The sequence below is a fragment of the Hyla sarda genome, chromosome 7 (assembly GCF_029499605.1).
Source record: "Hyla sarda isolate aHylSar1 chromosome 7, aHylSar1.hap1, whole genome shotgun sequence".
Classification (NCBI taxonomy): domain Eukaryota; kingdom Metazoa; phylum Chordata; class Amphibia; order Anura; family Hylidae; genus Hyla; species Hyla sarda.
Window position 1 is genome coordinate 208,861,444 of NC_079195.1, and position 22,143 is coordinate 208,883,586.

Sequence of the window (22,143 nt, forward strand, 5' to 3'; positions counted from 1 at the left end):
AGATGTCTATGAGCAGAGTACCCCTCTGAAGACATCATCTTCAAAAGAGATAACCTCTAGTGCAAGCCTTGAAGGTATACCATACTGTTTAACCCCTTAAGGACACATGACGTACTGGAACGTCATGTGTCCACTCCCGATCTATAACGCGGGGCCACGGCGTCATAGCGGTTCGGGCCCGGCCTCTAACAACGGCCGGGACCCGTGGCTAATAGCGCGCGGCATTGATCGCTGTGCCGCGCGCTATTAACCCTTTAGACGCGGCGTTCAAAGTTGAACGCCGCGTCTAAAGTGAAACCGAAAGCATGCCGGCTAGCTCAGTCGGGCTGTTCGGGATGCCGCGGCTAATCGCGGCATCCCGAACAGCTGACAGGACAGCGGGAGGGCCCCTTCCTGCCTCCTCGCTGTCCGATCGCCGAATGACTGCTCAGTGCCTGAGATCCAGGCATGAGCAGTCATGCGGCAGAATCGTTGATCACTGGTTTCTTATGAGAAACCAGTGATCAACATAGAAGATCAGTGTGTGCAGTGTTATAGGTCCCTATGGGACCTATAACACTGCAAAAAAAAAGTGAAAAAAAAAAGTGAATAAAGATCATTTAACTCCTCCCCTATTAAAAGTTTGAATCACCCCCCTTTTCCAATAAAAAAAAAAACACAGTGTAAATAAAAATAAAAATAAACATATGTGGTATCACCGCGTGCGGAAATGTCCGAATTATAAAAATAGATCATTAATTAAACCGCTCGGTCAATGGCGTGCGCGCAAAAAAATTCCAAAGTCCAAAATAGTGCATTTTTGGTCACTTTTTATATCATTTAAAAATGAATAAAAAGTGATCAATAAGTCCTATCAATGCAAAAATGGTACCGTTAAAAACTTCAGATCATGGCGCAAAAAATGAGCCCTCATACCGCCCCATACACGGAAAAATAAAAAAGTTATAGGGGTCAGAAGATGACAATTTTAAACGTATTAATTTTCCTGCATGTAGTTATGATTTTTTCCAGAAGTCCGACAAAATCAAACCTATATAAGTAGGATATCATTTTAATCGTATGGACCTACAGAATACATATCAGGTGTCATTTTTACCGAAAAATGTACTACGTAGAAACGGAAGCCCCCAAAAGTTACAAAACAGCGTTTTTTTTTTTCAATTTTGTCGCACAATGATTTTTTTTCCCGCTTCACCATAGATTTTTGGGCAAAATGACTGACGTCATTACAAAGTAGAATTGGTGGCGCAAAAAATAAGCCATCATATGGATTTTTAGGTGTAAATTTGAAAGAGTTATGATTTTTTAAAGGCAAGGAGCAAAAAACGAAAATGCAAAAACGGAAAAACCTCCGGTCCTTAAGGGGTTAAAAAAAACAACCATCCCAACACCATACCTCCCAACTTTTGCTGAGAGAAAAGAGGGACAAGCTACACCCCTAACCACGCCTGTACATGCGGAATTGAAAGATAGAATTATTTACTTATCGATAATTCGGTTTTCTTGAGTCCACCATGACAGCCCACATGAGAGATGGTCACATAGGACCTAATAGGAACAGGAAACAGAAAGGGTTACAAGCCCCTCCCCCCTGGAACCTTCCCCAGTGTTTTACAAATTAAAAAGGGACACCAGAAAAAGTAATGCCAGTAGAAGAAAACAACCCCAACACCAGAAAAAGGGAGGGAAATAATGGGGCTGTCATGGTGGACTCAAGAAAACCGAATTATCGGTAAGTAAATAATTCTATTTTACATATCGTCCACCATGACTGCCCACATGAGAAATGCCAAATAAACATCATTAGGGAGGGACAATGGCCTGCAGAACCTTTCTACCGAAGGCCAAATCATGAGACTCTGATAAGTCGAGCCTATAATGTTTAAAAAAGGTATGGGGATTTGACCATGTAGCTGCCCAACAAATCTGATCTATTGAGGCAGCAGATCTTTCCGCCCAGGATGTTGACATTGCTCTAGTAGAATGAGCTTTCAGACCGTTAGGGACTTGTTCCCCACTAACTTTATACGCCTCAACAATGGCACTCTTGATCCACCGGGCTATAGTACTTTTGGAAGCTTTCCTACCCTTATTCGGACCTTGGAACTGCAAAAGAAGATTAGAGTCTTTCCTCCAAAGACTTGTGACATCCAAATAATAGAGAAGACATCTTCTAACATCTTACATGTGAAATTTCTCTTCCTGTGGATTTCTTGGATTATTACAAAAAGAAGTAAGAAAAATTTCTTGAGACCGGTGGAAGTCAGTAACCACTTTAGGGAGAAAAGAAGGATCTAGTCTGAGGGTTACTTTATCATCAGATATGGACATGTATGGTTCATTGATTGACAGTGCTTGAATTTCTACAACTCTTCTAGCGGAAGTAATAGCTATGAGAAAAGCTAGTTTTAGAGTGACAAATTTTATAGAACACTGATCTAGAGGTTCAAAGGGGTGAGAAGTGAGAGCAGATAACACCAAGTGAAGGTTCCAAGAGGGTGTACGGATTGGAGTTTTAGGTTTTAGTCTAGAAACCACCTTAAAAAACCTTTTAATTCAACGATGATCTGCAATCTGATGATCAAAGAAAGCAAGAGTCCTTTCTCAAATCCCTCTTGAAGGAAATCCAAAATTTGTGGATAATTGGGATGAGATGGGTCTGGCTCAATTTGTTTACTCCAGGATGTAAATTTCTTCCAGATTTTTAAGTATATTTTTGAAGTAGAGGGTTTCCTACTCTTCAATAATGTAGAAATTACTATTTGAGACAGACCTTGTTTCCTCAAATTTGACTCTTCAAAATCCAGGCCGTAAGATGTAGGTTCTGTAGACCTTGATGAAATACTGGGCCTTGAGACAGAAGGTCTTCCAATAGAGGTAGAGGGAAGCCGGGTTCTATCGCTAGACTTTTCAATAGACAAAACCACCTCCTCTTTGGCCAGTATGGGGCCACAAAAATCACTTTTAAATTGCTGTCTTGGATCTTCGCTAGAGTTCTTACAATGAGAGGAAAAGGAGGAAAGGCATAGGCCAGAGCAAATTTCCAATTTTGAGCTAATGCGTCTACTGCCAGCGGCCTTTCTCTCGGATTTAGAGAGTAAAACTGAATGGTCTTGGTGTTCTGACGGGAGGCAAACAGATCTATAGAGGGTTGACCCCACTTGAGAACCAGTAGATGGAACACAGAAGGATTTAGGGCCCATTCCCCTGGATCCAGGGTCCTCCGACTTAAAAAGTCCGCTATCTGATTGCAGGATCCCTTCAGATGAACGGCTGTAATGGAGGAGACATTTCTTTCCGACCAAGCAAGGATTCTGGCCACAATAGCTTGAAAAGCTTTGTGCCTTGTGCCCCCCTGATGTCGCAGAAAAGCTTGATTGATTGAGAAGGAGAGTTTTGGCTGACACAAGGGTCTCCCAAACAGCTCTTAGTTCCTTGTAATTTGAGGAAAACTTTTTAGATGAGGAGGCCAGCGACCTTGCACTGTCCCTGTACATGAGCACCCCATCCCCAGGCACTTGCATCTGTAGTCATAAGGACTGGATCTGACAGCCAAGGGACCCCTTACTTTAGGTTTGTGGCTACCAACCACCAATTTAGAGACCTCAGTACCCCAGGGGTTAATGTGAATTTTTTGTCTAGCATCAGTTGAGATCTGTTCCATACAGAAAGAGTCTGAGCCTGAAGCTGTCTTGAGTGGAATTGAGCCCATTTAACCGCAGGAATTGTGGAGGTCATAGACCCCAACACTGACATTGCTTCTCTTATAGACACCAGTTTTGATTTTTGAATTTTTTTGACTGGATAGTCTCTATTTTTGCTGGAAGTAGAAAAGGAGCTTTTTTGACTGAGTCCAACAGCATGCCTAAAAGATCTTTCTGTGGGATGGAAGAAGATCCGATTTTTCTAGATTGACAATCCACCCCAAGTTCTGGAGATGCTTTATTACCAGATCCAATTGAGATAGGAGAAGATGTTTTGAGGAGGCTGTCATCAGCAGGTTGTCTAAATAAGGGATCAAAATTATATTTTGTAGACGAAGATGTGCTACTACCTCCACCATTATCTTTGTGAATAACCTCGGAGCTGATGAGATTCCGAAAAGAAGACACACAAATTGGTACTGGAAGATTTGATCCCCTATCTTGACCGCAAACCGGAGATACTTCTGATGCTCTGGGTGAATAGGTACATGGTAGTATGCATCTTTGAGGTCTAGGGTAATCATTACTGTATTGGGAGCTATCATGGGAATCGCGGTTTTTATTGATTCCATTTTGAATCTTTTGTAGGAAATTAATTTGTTCAGATATTTTAAATTTATTATCGTTCTGAACGACCCATTGGGCTTCGGGATTAGAAAGAGGGAAGAGTAGTGACCCTGACTCCTCTCCGATGTCGGAACTTGAGTGATAGCTCCCAAATGCAGCAGATTTCTTACCCCCTCCAGCATTCTCTCTTGCAGGAGAGGGGAAGGTTGATTTGAGACGAAAAATTTTTGAGGTGGGAGGGAGGAAAACTCTATCTTGTATCCTACCGACAACAGGTTTAGGATCCAAGGGTTTGTTGTTACAGATTGCCACTGAGGTACAAAATGCTTGAGTCTTCCTCCCACCAACCAGCAGTCATTGCTTTTTGGCAGGTTGAGAGGGATTGAGGAGGAAATCTTTACCTTTCCCCCCTTTGGGGTAGCTCCACCTACCCGTTTTTCCTTTCCCTCTATAATTTGACCTTCCTTGGGGACCAAAAAAAGTTTTTGCAGGTTTTTTAGCTTTTTCTTCTGGAAAAACTTTATCATCCGCGGCCTTTCCTAAAATATCTTCCAAAAAAGTCCCAAATATAGATTTCCCTATACAAGGTATGGCACAAAGTTTATTCTTGGAGGTGGGATCCCCTTTCCAAAACTTCAGCCATAAAGCTCTTCTGGATGAATTTGATAAGGCCGCGGACTTAGCCGCCATTCTCACAGATTCGGCCGAAGCATCTGCCAAAAAACCTGCCGCCATTTTTAACATGGGTACAGAAGCCAATAAGTCCTCTCTAGGCGTTTTATTCTCAATGTGTTCTTCTAACTGAGAAAGCCGGATAAAAAGAGCTATAGCTACACTAGTAGCTGCTATGTTCGGGTTCAAAATGGCGGTAGATGCTTGCCAGGTTTTTCGTAATAGACCATCCATTTTTCGATCCATGGGGTCTTTGAGTTGGCATGAATCCTCAAAAGGAAGAGATGTTTTCTTTACCACTTTTGATAATTGGCAGTCTATTTTAGGAATGTCATTCCATAATTCGATGTCTTTTCCTTCAAAAGGCAATCTATTTTTTATTTCCCTGGAAATTTGTAATTTCCTTTCAGGGTCCTGCCATTCATTCAGAATCAGACTTTTCAGATTTTCATGGATAGGAAAAGCACCTTTTTTTGCCGGTTTTAACCCGCCAAACATTTGATTCTGGATGGACGTAGGTTTATCAACCTCTTCCAACCCCATCACACCTCTGACTGCCTTGACCAAAATATCAGTATCCTCTGCTGAGAAAAAATATTTTACATTTTCCTTAGAAGGAATGGAAGACACTTCCACCCCTTCAATATCTGATCTGGAGACAAGATCATCCTCCTCTGAATCAGATATATTCATAATTTTTGCTTTTTTAGCAGGAGGAGCATATTGAGATGGAAGTACAGGGTAGTTACTAGGTAGAAGAAAGGCGGCAGTACCAATTGCATGAGAGGAGGCAGACGGTAATTTTGGATAAGTATTAACATCCAAAGGAGCCATTAAATGAGAACCAGATGGCGTTTCAGAAACACCAGGATTTTGAAGAGGATTAAAACTCGCTAAAGAAGCCTGAATTTCTTGGCGTATAAGCGACCTCAAATCCTCAGAAGATCCCAACTTTTCCTCTTGTACCACTTTAGAAATGCATTTTTTACATAAGGATTTTCCTTTCTCTGGAATTTTAGCTAGGCACATAACACATTTCTTTTTAGGTTTCTGAGAGGGTTCCTTGTCTCCCTGAAAGAGAGAAGGGACCCACTAAGTAAAAGAGGAAACATATCTTTGCAGCCCTATATCCATAAGCAGGAAAGATATTACTTACAGAGACCAAAGGAACAGGCTGCTCCGCAGAATCAGCTCCGGAGGAAGCCTGAGAGTCCATGGTTAGAATAGAAACACAGCACAGACACAGTGGAGACGCTGGTTCCCTACCTTTAGGCTCTGCAGTTTTAATTTTGGCGCCCCGTGACGTCACTTCCGGTCCGCTGCATCTCCGTACTGCCCGGAACCAAAGTTTCTTGTCCGGTTCCCGGGGGACCACGTAAGCTGCTGCACAAGGACGCAACCGGCCAGGAAGTGCCACCAGAACTCTGCTACAGCACGCCCGCCGCATACAGAGCTCTGGTAACTCCCAGCGACATGCGTCCCCAGAGATAAGGGAAGCCTGCGCGCGAAGCACAGGGATCCCAGGACCAGACGAGGGAAGGCCGCACTAAAGAAAGGAGGCCTTCCCTCCTGTACAGGTACATAAACCCCCTCAGGAGTGCCGTATCCTGTACTCCCGGAGGCAGGGGAAAGAGGACCCCCGCGACCATAGGGCTTTCATAGGGGAGGGAAACAGCAATAGCCCTGGTCCCCTAGCCCAGGGAAAAAATTTTAAAACAAAAATAAAAAAAGTTTTACCCAAAAAATAGGAGCCCATGAGGCTCCACTCTGTCCTAGACCTAATAGGAACAGGAAAACACTGGGGAAGGTGCCGGAGGGAGGGGCTTTTAACCCTTTCTGTTTCCTGTTCCTATTAGGTCCTATGGGACCATCTCTCATGTGGGCTGTCATGGTGGACGATATGTAAACACCTATTTAACGCTCTCATATCCCAGCCGAACCTGGCCCGCATCTCATTTATTTGAATGAGCTGACCGGAGTCAGATAGTGAACCGTGGTATGGGGATACCCGAAAAAGGGAAAAAATGAGCTGACCGGAGTCATTATCTGACTCCAATTGGCGCATTCAAATGAATGAGATGCGGGCCGGGTCAGGCTGGGATCCGAGAGAGCAAGGTTTTGACATCACCCAGCCGGATCCAGTGACCGTATGTAGAAAACGTGGTGTAAATGCACCCTGACAGCAATAATGTTGTCAGTCTGTCATCTGAGTTTAGGAGGACCTCCCATACACAGGTGATTGATTAACAACAACCTCCATCATTACCACTACAGACCATATAAGTGATTACATACAGTTATATCAGGTGACTGACAACAGCCCCCATCATTACCACTGCAGACACTATAAGAGATTACATACAGTTATATCAGGTGACGAGTCGGTTACTTTCCTTTTTCTTCTCCAGCTCAGACACCATGATGATTTCTTCCAGCTATGTCTCATTTCTGGAGAACATGTGGGAAAAACATGCTCCACGCTATTTCAACAACTATAATGCCCCAAACTGTAATAATGCCCTCTTTAGTGGGCAAAGCCGGAAAGTCCCTCCCATTACGTAATTAGGTCACTCCAGTAAGTACACAGGTCCCTTCAGGTAGTTACCCCATTACATAGGTGCGTCCCCCCACAGAGAGAGTTGTCTTAGTAGGTAAATCCCCCAGCAGTAGCTGTCCCCTGTATGAAAACTCTCATATAAAGGTAGTAGGTAGCCCCTCTATTAGCTTGGTAGTTAGTCTCCATAAAAGCTTATAGGTAGTAGATAGCCTTCCATATTTGCTAGGCAGGAATGTAGTAGATAGCCCTCCACATTAGGTAGGCAGCAGAAGTCCCCCATAATAGGCAGAGGTCCCCCATAATAGGCAGCAGCAGTTTCCCCTTAGTAGGCAGAGGTCCCCCATAATAGGCAGCAGCAGTTCCCCCTTAGTAGGCAGAGGTCCTCATAATAGGCAGCAGCAGTTCTCCCACAGTAGGCAGAAGTCCCTCATAATAGGCAGCAGCAGTCTCCCCTTAGCAGGCAGAGGTCCCCCATAATAGGCAGCAACAGTTTCCCCACAGTAGGCAGAAGTCCCCCATAATAGGCAACAGCAGTTCCCCCATAGTTGGAAGAGGGCCCCCATTATAGGCAGCAGCAGTTCCCCCATAGTAAGAAGAGGTCCCCCCATTATAGGCAGCAGCAGTTCTCCCTTAGTAGGCAGAGGTCCCCCATAATAGGTCCCCTCGGCATACTTACCTTTTGCAGGTTATCTTTGCGGTTGGCTCCTTCAGCTGTTGTCTTCCGTCCTTTGTCGATTCCTGCAGCTCAGCGTGGCCTCATTTTTTCTTTCCTCTTCCTCTGTGCTCCGGCATCTGATGATGTCACTTGTGTGCTGGAGCGCAGAGGAAGGGTCCAGCCTCTTGCGTCTGCTGGCTTACTGTAGCCAGGGACACATGAGTGATTGACAGGGTGATGAGCCAATGGCTCTTCACCCTCTCAAACTGTTCACTGAGCAGCTCATTTAACTGTAGATGCCTCATAAGAGGCATTTACAGTTAAATGCGGGACATGTGGGGGCCGTTTTGAGACGGCGGGACATCACCACGAAAGCGCGGGAACGTCCTGCCGGATCCGGGACGGTTGGGACGTATGCAACTGTGGTGTCCAGGTACAGGACTTGGTCCTGTCCCTTTGTTTAAAGTTCCCTCAGCCAGAGTCCCTCCATGCCAATAGGGCTAACCTGTAGGACTAACCCCTAGTCGCCTCATATAAATGGTATTTAATGTATAAATATATATATTTAATATGTTATATAGGAATACCTCTGTATAGGACCTTAGAGGTCACGTGCCTTTAATTAAATTGTATTATGGTTTAAGGACCTTTGGGTCATGTGATACCCAGAGTTCACTGGGTCAGGATTGACAGGTTCTGCTGACCAATGAGCTTTGTCACACCCCCTTAATATATTAGGGTCTGCAGCCACTAAATTTTCTCTCTTGTTCTTGGCACTCAAAGACTGTTATGTTCCATGCCATTGCATAAAATATGCAGTAAAGTCACATCAAGTTTATTTCATAAAATCTGCTGTGGACATTCCGTTATTTCTCCCTTCCGTTTGTGGGATGGTTGGCGGTAGGACCATTACATTGAGGAAGCCGCACCCTGGCGTCACGACATTCAAGGGTTAATACCACCAGACCCTACACCATTATTGCAACACCTAAGACCACCACACAACACAAGGCTTTCCACATGTGAAGTCAATTCAGAACAAAGACTTGGCCGGAGAAAAACAGGAATAAGCGTTATTTGAATTCTGGGTACATCAGAATTCTTGAAAATAGTATGTTGAAGCCCAGAGGGGATGGACCTGTATCGCTTCCTCTTAAAGGGGTACTCCAGTGAAAACAATTTTTGTAAATCAGCCTTTGGTTGTCAGGGCATGCTGGGAGTTGTAGTTTTGCAACAGCTGGAGGCACCCTGTTTGGGAAATACGGCCCTAGGGCCTAGTGAGCCTCTTCAAAAAGGGGATTGTAGCTAGACAACAAATTGAAAACTAGGATTTTCACATCCACAATTGCTTCGCAATGTTATCCCATTGGTACCAATATCTTTCTATGCTGCACAAAATTATCCCCTCTTTCCAGACAGAACACTATAGGGGGAGATTGATCAAAACCTGTCCAGAGGAAAAGTTGCTGAGTTGCCCATAGCAACCAATCAGATCGCTTCTTTCACTTCTCAGAGGCCTTTTCAGAAATGAAAGAAGCGATCTGATTGGTTGCTATGGGCAACTCAGCAACTTTTCCTCTGGACAGGTTTTAATAAATCTTCCCCCAAATTCTGAATTTTGCTTTTCAACTGGTAGAAGTGCATTGTGGAAGCTATTAGGTCACATGACTGTATTCGCAGAAAAACTTTATACAGATTCCAAAATGGACGACAACATGTTGTGCACCTAACTACACCATTATTCAGAGGAAGAGGTTCCCTTAGGGCAGTGGTCTCCAACCTGCGGACCTCCAGATGTTGCAAAACTACAACTCCCAGCATGCCCGGACAGCAGGTTCCCCTAGGGCAGTGGTCTCCAACCTGCGGACCTCCAGATGTTGCAAAACTACATCTCCCAGCATGCCCGAACAGCAAGTTCCCCTAGGGCAGTGGTCTCCAACCTGCGGACTTCCAGATGTTGCAAAACTACATCTCTCAGCATGCCCGGACAGCCGTTGGCTGTCCGGGCATGCTGGGAGTTGTAGTTTTGCAACATCTGGAGGTCCACAGGTTGGAGACCACTGCCCTAGGGGACTAGGACAAGTACTGCAGCGCCTTCATTTATCTGCCTTGGCTTTTGATAAAGGACGCCAAATCCATGTGGCTGAATTGTGCGCCATTCGTGTTTATGAGCAGCGCATCGTGAGTCTCGGGTGCTTGAACTAACTTGTTGTCCTTAGTGGGTTAGCTGACATTCTTTATTTGTATACAATTATATTATTATTAATGTAGGGTTATATGATATATTATAAGGTTGAAAACTGCAAGATTCAAGTTTTTTTTTGTAAAATACATGGAAAATTGGAAAAAAAATTCAAAAAAGAAAAGTGGTTTAGCATAAAAATTTAATTAAATAGGGAATAGGGAAATTTATCAAAACCTGTGTATAGGAAGAGTTGACCAGTTGCCCATAGCAACCAATCAGATGGCTTTTTTCATTTTTAATAAGGCCTCTGAAACATGAAAGAAGCGATCTGATTGGTTGCTATGGGAAACTCAGCAACTTTTCTTCTGGAAAGGTTTTAACAATTCCCCCCCTATGGTCCTGATTTATTAAAATGTGTGATTTTCCCAAAACAACCAATCATAGTACAGCTTTCCTGCCCTAGTTTTTTTTTTCTCTCGCACATTTGGATAAATCAGGGCCTATGGAGGAGATTTATCAAAACCTGTGTAAAGGAAGAGTGGTGTAGTTGCCCATAGTGACCAATCAGTTCGCTTCTTTCATTTTTCAGAGCCCTTTTTAAAAATGAAAGAAGAAATCTGATTGGTCGCTATAGGCAACTGCACGACTCTCCCCCTATGTCTTTTTCTGATGGCACATTCCTTTAAGATGTAACTTTTGAGGTGAAAGATGGACATCCATTTAAATCAGTGGTCTCAATATGGCCCTCCAGATGTTGCAAAACTTCAACCCCCCAGCATGCCCGGACAGCCAACGGCACTAGTGATGTAATGTCTCGGCCCGCACTTCAACTTGGGAAAACCTGAGAATGATTTTGTATGCTGTTAAAAATAACATTGTGACAAAACCTGTGTCTGCCATGACCTGTGTTAGTGAACTGGCTCTGAATGATCTCCACCAGGCCTTGACCTACAGCCAATACAATCTCTGATGCAACACTATATCCCCATCAGCAGCTACCTCCATGCTATCCCCATCAGCAGCTACCTCCATGCTAAAAGTGGCATCTTCAGAGTTTCCTGCCACAGAAGTTCTCCTCTAAGACTAAGGGTAAAGATCAGGGGCTTCTTAGACCCCATTCCTTGGCGTGGTTCTATTCTACACTACTGCTGCACAGTGGATCTATGGCAAAAACAAGCAAGACTCCTTACAAAAAGTTCTTACCACTCGACTGAGGTCCGCTTGCCCAAGACCCCTCTGATCTCCTCCCGGCATTTCTCCTGATGCTCAGGATATTTAGCCAAACAGTACAAGGTCCAGGAGATGGCGCTGGCCAATGTATCATGGCCCTCAAACATGAATGTGTCCACCTCTGCCCGCAGATCTTCATCAGACAGTCCCCGACCATTTTCATCCTGATAAAAAGATACATTTCTGTTACTGGAAGTGTTTGGATAATATTTGAAGGGAATTTAAGGATTAAAACATTACATTTTTATTTATGAGAAAAGAGTCATTCATCAATGGGTCGTGTCAGATATTTTAGCTTAGCCCTGTTCACTTGAATGGAGCAAAGCTGCACCACAAGCACCTGGACCCCAATGAAATATCTATAACGGGGCCCTGAAAAAGGGCCTTTGGTCCTCTCAGGCACCAAGAGCTAGAGGCAACCGCTACCACCAGGCCCCCTGTAGCTACACCCCTGGACACATGACAAATTATACATGAATCGGTCCAGTACCTTGGCACATAACAGGATATCCAAAAAATCCAAATGTCTCTTCTGTTTGATCTTTTCGAGCTCTGTCTCCTGTTTTAATGATTCTTTCCTCAGTTTAATGACTTTATCTATATGGAACAAAAGTAATGTGATTATTATTCAGAGAATATTTTTTGAGATTTTGGAGAAAACTTCCCAGGGGTTATGCGCCAAGATGCACTATTTATTTGTCTACTACTCCATGCATTATCGTATGGTTTTTCTGCCATTTTGTCCCAAGCTGTCACCTATGTAAATTTCTATTAAAGGGGTACTCCACCGAAAAGGGGATAAGATGTCTGATCACAGGGGTCCTGCCGCTAGGGGACCCCCACAATCACTGGGCCAGCAGCTGCAGCATCCCGAACATGGAAGCTTGGAGCTTCTGCATTTGTGATGTCACGCCACGCCCCCTCCATTAATATCTATGGGAGGAGGCGTGACGACTACGTACTAGCCATCACGCCCCCTCCCATAGACATAAATGGAGGGGGTGTGACGGCTGTAGTCGCCAGTCATCCGGCACAGAGCAGAATTCGCTCCATGCACATATGACTGGGGTGCCGCACCGGAGATCGCGGGTATCCCCAGCAGCAGAAGTTTTTTGTCGGAGTACCCCTTTAAGACCAAGTTGAAGGATAAATTAGCTACTTCTTCCCTGATGTTTCCACTGAACCAAATTACTGTATGACTTTTCCTGCTGCTAAAATAAATCAGAGATTTCAGTTATTATTGTAGGTGAATACACAAAAACAATAGGGCCTCACTCTTCAGTAAATCCTTTACTTATTTATGATTGATTCTGACCTGTGTGTTGATGCGCTATTTTTAGCGCTCTCCGGAACCGAAATCCGTTTGGGCTCATGTGGAAAATAAAATCACTGTGATACGGAAAGTAGCGCCCCCTTTTTTCTATCAGATGGGAGAGTTCAAGTACAGCTTTGATGTATTCATGTTCACTGCAAAAAAGAAAGTGATCAGTCATGTTGTAGGGGGTGCATTATCTGGTATGGCTGCTCTGGTTTTTTAGACAGTGGGAAGTGGGCTGGGACCGCTCTCTCACCGGGCCCCATAGAGGCCGCATGGAATGTCTCAGTGGCATGTTTGTCCTTAATAACAACCAACCTGTTATTCTGGCAGTTGCTCTGGTAACTGAAGGCGCATTTCATGATGGCGTCCAGGGTCATGAGGCTGACATGATGGAAAAGCTCCACCGGATTCTTATCTGGGACCAGTCTCTCCCATTTGTCCTAAACAAAATTAAAGAAATGAATTAATTGCAATTACAACACAAAGGTGGAAACATCCTCTGTTTTCGATTTGCTGTTTCACACTAGATGGATTTTTAGGTGGCTAAGGTAGATTGGGTAGATTTCTCCTTACCAGCATGACATTAGCACACTCGGACATCAATCTGACATACGGCTTCAGAACATCATAATGGAATGCCGGTGTCAACAGTTTTCGATGCTGGTACCATTTCTGTCCTGACAGCACCAGCAAACCTTTCCCTGGATGACATGACAACAGCAGATATGTAAAGTATTGGACTATTGACTGCAGCAACCCACATTTTACTGTAACTGGAGCAAGGAGCATTTACTGTAATTGCTTAAATGGTCACTGACGTTTCAAAGAACTTTTGATAACCTATGTGATTCCTAACATTTTGGTAAATCATTTCATTTATTAAATACGACTACTTAAACCAGAAAAAAACTGCTCAACAGCACTAAAGTCTTGGACTCTGCTGTCCACTACCTGTTGTTAGGTTCAAAATGTCTCTAGTAACAGTCTCAGCAAGATACATTACAGAAAGTAGGGCATGTGCTCTGTATTGGAGATAGGAGAATGCAAAAGGGATGGTGTACTTTCATCTATGTGTGTCCAAAGAACTTGCACTGTCCATTCAAAGTAAAACAAGGCTTTTCTCTCATTTTAGCAACAGTAGTACTTAGTAAAACCCTTTCCTTGCAGTGCTGCTGATGTTTATTTTATTTCTGCCCATAGTACTTCCTTAAGCCATTCTATTAATAACCACTTCTCCCCACCACATGCCATCTATAGTTGTGTACTGTATAAATCTTCTCATAAGACAGTGCCAGCCTGTTCAGTTCTTATGGTAACACTTTCCCTTCTGTCCTGTTGTTTTTTTCATGCCTGCTCATATGGAACTGTACAAAAAATCTGATCAGTAACCCCTTCTAGCCTCACATGCCATCTATAGTACTGTACTTTGTAAATCATTAGCCCAGGTCAGTGTAGCCTGTTCAGTGCACTTTCACCAGCACTATGTCATAGGCTATGGCTGGGGCATAGCAGAGAGGAGCATGTGATGTGTTGTGCAGCGCTGTGATGGGGTAGAGAAGGAATGGAGAAAGTAACAGTGTGAGTACTACTGGCAAACAGCCCAGCTCTGATCCATCCACCTGAATAGAAAAAATGAAAAGTATCTGTGCATCAATCAGTCAACTTTTAGGGGCTCAATAACACCAGTGAAAGAACTTAAATCACCATGGCACCACTATGAAGAGTTAACCTATGCAGGTTTTTATTTTTTGTTAAACAATAGGTGCACTATTAAGAAAAACTAGACCTATATTTTTACAATAGTAATTTCTACGGTGCCTGTGTTGTACAGAAAATATAATTACGAATATTGGTTCCTGTTCCTATTAGTGCTCACAATGTAAATCTAAAAAATAAAGCTTATAAAGCTTATATAACCTTAAAGACTTATGTGAATATTTTTGAAAATTCTCAGAACTTAGGATTCAGTTTTTTCACACTTTACAATCTGGTGTTCTTAGTAGCACAGTCACAGATGTCTGGAAGTGTATTGTGAAACCTGTTTATTAAAATTGGTATACTTTACAAAGCCATGATACTTACCAATCCATGGGGTTAGGAAGTAATAGTAAAATTCATCCTTTGGATCTAAAAGAAAATGGTATGTGTATTCAGGATATATACATTAAAGGGAATCTGTCAGCTCTATATTAGGCTTAGAGCTGTAGACATGGGAAGATAGCTGATAGGAAGATAAAACAAACAAAAACTGTCTCTTTGCTGATGGCTATTTGCAAAGTTATAAAATTATATTTTTCCGATAGGCTTAAGAGTTAAAGAGGCCGAGTTGAGCTGCAGTATGCATGTCTCTTCCCTCTACACCCTCCATGCCCTGCATGATTGATGTACAGGGTTTGCCTTCTAGCACTGATTTTTTGTACATCAATCATGCAGGGCAGGGAGGGATGGGGGAGAGAGGAGGCATGCATGCTACAGCTTGACCCAGCCTCTACAACTCTTGAGATAAGAAGGAAAGCATTATTTTATAGCCTTGCAAACAGCCATTAGCTAAGAAACAGATATATTTGTGTTATCTCTTATCAGCTATCTGCCCAGCTCTGCGCATGATAAAGAGCTGACAGATTCCCTATACACATGACAAGGCATACAGCTTCAATCAACATAAAAATCAGGGAGCACTATGGTCCCCCTTAAACTATACACAGCAAACTAGTGGAAAGAAAATGCAAGCAGATAAACATTAAACAAATCATTCAAAAACATGCCATAAAGAACATAAAAACTAAAAACAAATTAAATGTAAATGTCAAAGAGTGATGCCACCAATATTGTTACTCACCATTCCTGGACAAAATGGCTTTTGCATAGTCTGGATGATGGACAATGAGAGTGGCAAAGAAATTTCCAAACCACGCGGAGAAGGCATAGTCAAATTGTTTTGCATAACCATTCAAAATCTCCAAATCATTCCCATCATATTTTATCTATTAAGAAGAACAAAGACCTCATCTAAAACCCTGTCTGCTTGTATGAAATGTTACTACAATAATTGAGACACTTAAGAGGGCCATACATTTTCAATAACTGTCCTCTGAAGGTTTGTTCGACTGTAGATATCTATACCAAGGGGAGGAGAAGATCCAACACACCAGATCCTTCTCTCTATCGATCATATGTCAGTGGAGAGTCAGAAAGCCTCCATACTCCATACCCAACCAGTGTGACTCCAGCTGTTGCAAAACTACAACTCCCAGAAGCACTGCCTTAAACAGTTGGTTGAACCCAATGGTGGGTTCTGTTAACTTTAATCTAAGGTGTATGGGAACCCTTGGAAGGCCATTTTTCAGTTCAGTAGAATTATACAGATCAGGGTTCTTTGCAATGTAATCTATGTTGTTAGCCTTACACCCACAGGATATATATCATCAGAAAAGGCTATTATCACTTATTTGTACGTCATTCCATAAGAATAGACCCTAGTGCCAAGTGACTTGCCACAAAGTCACCTCCATATGGTGTCTTCTGCTAGTGATTTTCAGCCCATTGTTGTGTCAGATCTTGGGCACACCAAATGATCACCTCTGGTATTCAGCTCCATGCCTAGTTGAGGGCATTCTGTCATGTTTTCTGTTTCCCAGACACAATTATTTATGTCAGTCTCCCCTGAGTGTTCAACAAATTTTAAGTCTTAAAAAGCATCTGAGAGGCGTGGCCGCAACCCCTCTCTTTACTTCGTCACGCTGCTTTGTTTGACACACAGGGCTCTCCTGCCAATGTCAGACATGTGTGTTTTGTCTGCGCAGAAGAGCGCTCCCTACCTCTAGTGACAGTCCTCATTGGCAGCCCGTGCGTGGGCAAAACACACAGGGCTGCTGTCGGCAGGAGAGCCCTGTATGTCAATTAAAGCAGGACACCGTATCTGTACACCTTCAAGCCAAGGGCAGAGACCACTCCCCACATACAACCTGTACACCTCAAAAAGTTTATAACTTTAACGGAACTGAGCTGTAATACCACACACAACCTGATAACAAGTGTGGTGCTGTTTTTGGATCACATCAGTTCTGTTTTTCTTAACCTAGATAAAACCTTTAAAGTTGATAAAAGTGATCACTCGTGACATGTCTAAAGTTTTTTACAGTGACAGTGCTCATTACAGCTGGTAGTCCACTCAACTGGCACCATTTCAGAGCGCCACAGAACACCTGAGGTCTGAGCCACTGTGCTATTATCCTTTACCAAGCCAACCCAAAGTGAGCGGATTCTCTACCAGCCTGCATGGTGGAAGATGTACTGCTTACACCAAGAAAAACCTGGCAAGCAAGCTCACGTAAAATGGAGCCATCTTCTTCTGATGACAGAAGACACCATGACACCTTGAAGCACAGTGTGCATTTTTCCTTTTCTTCATACTTACACTTGACTCCCAAACTAGGTCAGGAGAACCTGTCTCAGAGACGTGCTGTACTTGGGCATCTCGGGCATCAATATGAATAGAGCGTGTGACTTCTGCAGCATGCTCTCCTCTCAGAGAGCTGGAGTGATGACCAGCCCTACAATATATCCATTGGACCCAGGCGGCAACTTCACAAGGGTGGCAAATTGCTGCCTGAGAAGATTTTTAACAAGGAACTGCATTTTTTTTTCAGGGACCAGTTAAGTTTGAAGTGGATTTGAGGGGCCTTTCTGTGAGAAATACCCCATAAATTACCCCATTATAGAAACTGCACCCCTCAAAGTATTCAAAATTACATTCAGAAAGTTTGTTAACCCTTTAGGTGTTTCACAGGAATAGCAGCAAAGGGAAGGAGAAAGTTCAAAATCTTCATTTTGGAAAGGAGAGAAATCCCCCCAAAATTTGTAACCCAATTTTTCTTAAGTAAGGAAGAACCTCATATGTGTATGTCAAGTGTTCGGCGGGCGCAGTAGAGGGCTCAGAAGGAAATGAGCGACAATGGGATTTTGGAGAGTGAATTTTGCTGAAATGGTGGGGGGCATGTCACATTTAGGAAGCCCCTATGGTGCCAGAACAGCAAGAAAAAAAAAAACCCACATGGCATACTATTTTGGAAACTACACCCTTCAAGGAATGTAACAAGGGATACAGTGAGCCTTAACACCCCACAGATGTTTAACGACTTTTCCTTAAAATCAGATGTATAAATGAAGTTTATTTTTTAATTTTATTAAAATGCATTTTTTCCCCAAATAATTTTTTTTACAAGGGGTAATAGCAGAAAATACCCCCCAAAAGTTGTAACCCCATTTCTTCTAAGTATGGAAATACCCCCTGAGTGGACGTCAAGTGCTCTGCGGGCAAACTACAATGCTCAGAAGAGGAGTCGTCACATTTTTCTTTTGGAAAGCAAATTTAGACGAAATGGTTTTTGGGGAGCATGTCGCATTTAGGAAGCTCCTATGGTGTCAGAACACATTAAAAAAATCACATGGCATACCCATTTGTGGATGTAAAGTGCTCTGCGGGCGAACTACAATGCTCAGAAGAGAATTGGAGAGAGAATTTGGAGAGAGAATTTGTTTTGAATGGGGCTATGTGCGTTTAGAAAGCCCCCGTGGTGCCAGAACAGTGGACCCCCCCCCCCACATGTGACCACATTTTGGAAAATACACCCCTCACAGAGTTTTATACACCCCACTGGCATTTGACAGATCTCTGGAACAGTGGGCTGTGCAAATGAAAACTTACATTTTTACGGACCACTGTTCCAAAAATCTGTCAGACACCTGTGGGGCGTAAATGCTCACTGTACCCCTTATTACATTACGTGAGGGGTGTAGTTTCCAAAATAGGGTCACATGTGGGTCCATTGTTCTGGCACCATGGGGGGCTAAACACACGTGGCCTTCAATTCCGGACAAATTTTCTATCAAAGCCCAATGGTGCTTCTTCTCTTCTTGCCCGCAGAGCACTTTTCATCCACATATGGTATATGTTCTTACTCAGAAGAAATGGGGTTACAAAATTTTTTTTTCCTATTTTCCCTTGTGAAAAAGAAAAATTAAGGTTAACACCAGCATTTTAGTGACAATAAAAAATGTTTCTTCATTTTTCGATCCAAATTTAACGTAAGATCATCAAACACCTGTGGTGTGTTAAGGCTCACTATACCCCTTGTTACGTTCCGTGAGGGGTGTAAGTTTCCAAAATGGGGTCACATGTGGGTATTTATTTTTTAGCGTTTATGTCAGAACCACTGTAAAATCAGCCACCCCTGTGCAAATCAGCAATTTAGGCCTCAAATGTACATAGTGCGCTCTCACTCTTGAGCCTTGTCGTGCGTCCGCAGAGCATTTTACGTCCACATATGGGGTATTTCCGTACTCAGGAGAAATTGCGTTACAAATTTTGGGGGTCTTTTTTTCCTTTTACCTCTTGTGAAAATGAAAAGTTTGAGGCAACACCAACATGTAAGTGTAAAACATTTTATTTTTTTATGCTAGCAGGCTGGTGTAGACCCCAACTTTATCACTTCATAATGAAAAAGCCCCCCAAAATTTGTGACGCAATTGCTCCCGAGTACGGAAATACCCCATATGTGGCCCTAAACTGTTTCCTTGAAATATGACAGGGCTCTACAGTGAGAGAGCACCATGCGCATTTGAGGCCAGAATCAGGGATTTACATAGGGGTGGACTCGGATGCAAGCCTTACAATTGCCTCCGCTACCCAAAAAAAATTCTACGCCAGTGATTCCCAAACAGGGTGCCTCCAGCTGTTGCTAAACTCCCAGCATGCCTAGACAGTCAATGGCTGTCCGGAAATGCTGGGAGTTGTTGTTTTCCAACAGCTGGAGGCTCCCTTTTGAAAACACTGTCATACGAGACATTTTTCATTTTTATTGGGGGGGGGGAAGTGTACAGTAAGTGTATATGTAGTGTTTTACCCTTGATTTTGTGTTAGTGCAGTGTTAGCCGCAGCTCAAACTTGAAGCAGGAAACTCACTGTAAACCCCCGCCCGTGTGATTGTTACCTGTACATTCACATGGGGGGGGGGGGGGGCAAACCTCCAGCTGTTGCAAAACTACAACTCCCACCATGCACTGACAGACCGTGCATGCTGGGAGATGTACTTTGCAACAGCTGGAGGTACACTGGTTGGAAAACCTTGAGTTAGGTTCTGTTACCTAACTCAGTATTTTCCAATCAGTGTGCCTCCAGCTGTTGCAAAACTACAACTTCCAGCATGTACTGATCGTCGTAGGGCATACTGGGATATGTAGTTATGCAACAGCTGGAGGTACGCAACTACAACTCCCAGCATGGGGAGACAGCCGTTTGCTGTTCGTGCATGCTGGGAGTTGTGGCTTTGCAAGATTTAGAGGGCCAGGGTTTAGAGACCACTGCACAGTGATCTCCAAACTGTGGTCCTCCAGATGTTGCAAAACTACAAATCCCAGCATGCCCAGACAGCAAACTGCTGTGTAGGCATGCTGGGAGTAGTAGTTTTGCAAGATCTAGAGGGCCACAGTTTAGAGACCACTGCACAGTGATCTCTAGACTGTACCTCTCTAAATCTTGCAAAACTACAAATCACAGCATGCCCAAACAGCAAAAGGCTGTCTGGGCATGCTGGAAGTTGTAGTTTTGCAATACCTGGAGGGCTACAGCTTAGAGACCACTATAAACTGTGGCCCTCCAAATGTTGCTAGGCAACAACTCACGTGACAGTTGCAGGATTACCACCGCTGCCGCACAGAGGAGGATCGCTGCCGGTAAGGGATTTCCAGTGCCAGTCCCAGCACAGTTCCCTCGCTCTGCCCGGACTACTGTGGGTTGGAGAGTGGGGGAACTGAACTTTAACCCCCCCCCTGTCCCCGATCTGCTATTGGTCGGTCCCTTCTGACTGACCAATAGCAGGGATAGGAGGGGTGGCACCCCTGCCACCTCAGTGCTATCCCTTCAGGGGGATCGGGGGTGTGATCAGCCCTGTTCCCCCTTATTTTCCGGGTCACCGGAGACCCGTATGACCCGAAATCGTCACAGATCGCAGGTCTGAATTGACCGGCAATTTGCAGTGATCGCCGACATAGGGAGGTCTCAGGACCCCCCAGGTGTTGGCACGGGATGCCTGCTGAATGATTTCCTGTATGCCCTGCGTCCCCAAGCAATTGATGTTTGTTGTATTGCTGTAGAGCTCTGATGATGCAAGGTCGTCGTTGGCCGGCATAAGCAGTGAATGTCTGACTACTGAAGATAGCCGATACTCACTGCTCTAAAGCCACCTAGTGCATCAGAGCGTACAAGTATGCCCTGGTGTCATGAGTACCAGGACAAAAGGGCGCACCTGTATGCCCCGTGTCCTAGAGTGGTTAAATTTCATATTATAGTGCAATGGCTGCCCCTCTGTGCACATCATAGCACATCTCTGTTCATACCTTTCCAATTGATTTAGTTCTTAGAATTTTCTTTGTAATCTTTAATTTGAGTAATAAAAATACTAGTTTTTAAAAGAAGGTAATTTTACTCAATCTCCTTTTCTGTAAAATTGTTACCAATGGGTTGCTCCTATGTTTCGCTATTAGGACAAAAAAAGTCACCTTTAGTATGGTACAAGACTATTTATCACTCAAAATGTATATTTTTGGACTAGTGTATCTAATACATTGCCAGTAGTGTACATAGTAGAGAGGGGGCCCCATAGCAAGGGTCCAAATGGGCCATCTATTAAGTCTGATTTTGCCATCTATTAAGTCTGATTAGCTCAACTACATCTGCACACTGGCAAATATTTTGGTAAAACATAAACCCAAATGTCTCAAAGCAGTAGAAAAGAATGTTAAAATATTCATATTCCACCTACCTCATGGACGTTGCCAAAGAGCCAGTGACGTTTCGGGCCTGGAAAAGCACTGAACACTCTCTCCAGCTTCTTCTGTCTCATGTAGAGTCTGGAGACTTTGTAGAGCAGGTACAGGGCGCACAGGGAGGCTGCATAGTACAAGAGCTCAAAGGGGCTCAGGGAGAAGACACCGGGCAGCATGGAAGAGGGCATGGCTGGAATAAGCTCTGTGCTGTACAACCAGGGATAAGTATTACTGATGGGAGGAGTTACAATCTCCCAAGCCTACAGGGCAATGTATAGAGGGGAGAGGAAGGTAAGTACATAGACAAAAAAAAAAAAAACAGACACCCCAGTGATCAATAAACATAGCAAACCGGATAATGCTGGGAATAAAAGCACTGACAATACAATCCATTGATATATGTGTGGTGGTAGATGCAGGGAAGATGTT

General features: G+C 43.6%; 1 protein-coding gene across 1 annotated transcript in view; it reads right to left on the minus strand.

Moving 5' to 3' along the window:
* LOC130283213 (cytochrome P450 4A4-like) overlaps positions 1 to 21,902 on the minus strand; it is a 41,813-nt gene extending 19,911 nt beyond the window's left edge. Inside the window, exons 1-8 of the mRNA XM_056532418.1 lie at positions 21,711 to 21,902; positions 15,728 to 15,872; positions 14,971 to 15,015; positions 13,462 to 13,589; positions 13,204 to 13,328; positions 12,886 to 13,037; positions 12,061 to 12,167; positions 11,544 to 11,734 (exon numbers count right to left, since the gene is read on the minus strand). Coding sequence (XP_056388393.1) covers positions 11,544 to 11,734; positions 12,061 to 12,167; positions 12,886 to 13,037; positions 13,204 to 13,328; positions 13,462 to 13,589; positions 14,971 to 15,015; positions 15,728 to 15,872; positions 21,711 to 21,902 — 1,085 coding nt within the window. The remainder of the gene's footprint in view (positions 1 to 11,543; positions 11,735 to 12,060; positions 12,168 to 12,885; positions 13,038 to 13,203; positions 13,329 to 13,461; positions 13,590 to 14,970; positions 15,016 to 15,727; positions 15,873 to 21,710) is intronic.
* Positions 21,903 to 22,143: the final 241 nt, after the last annotated feature.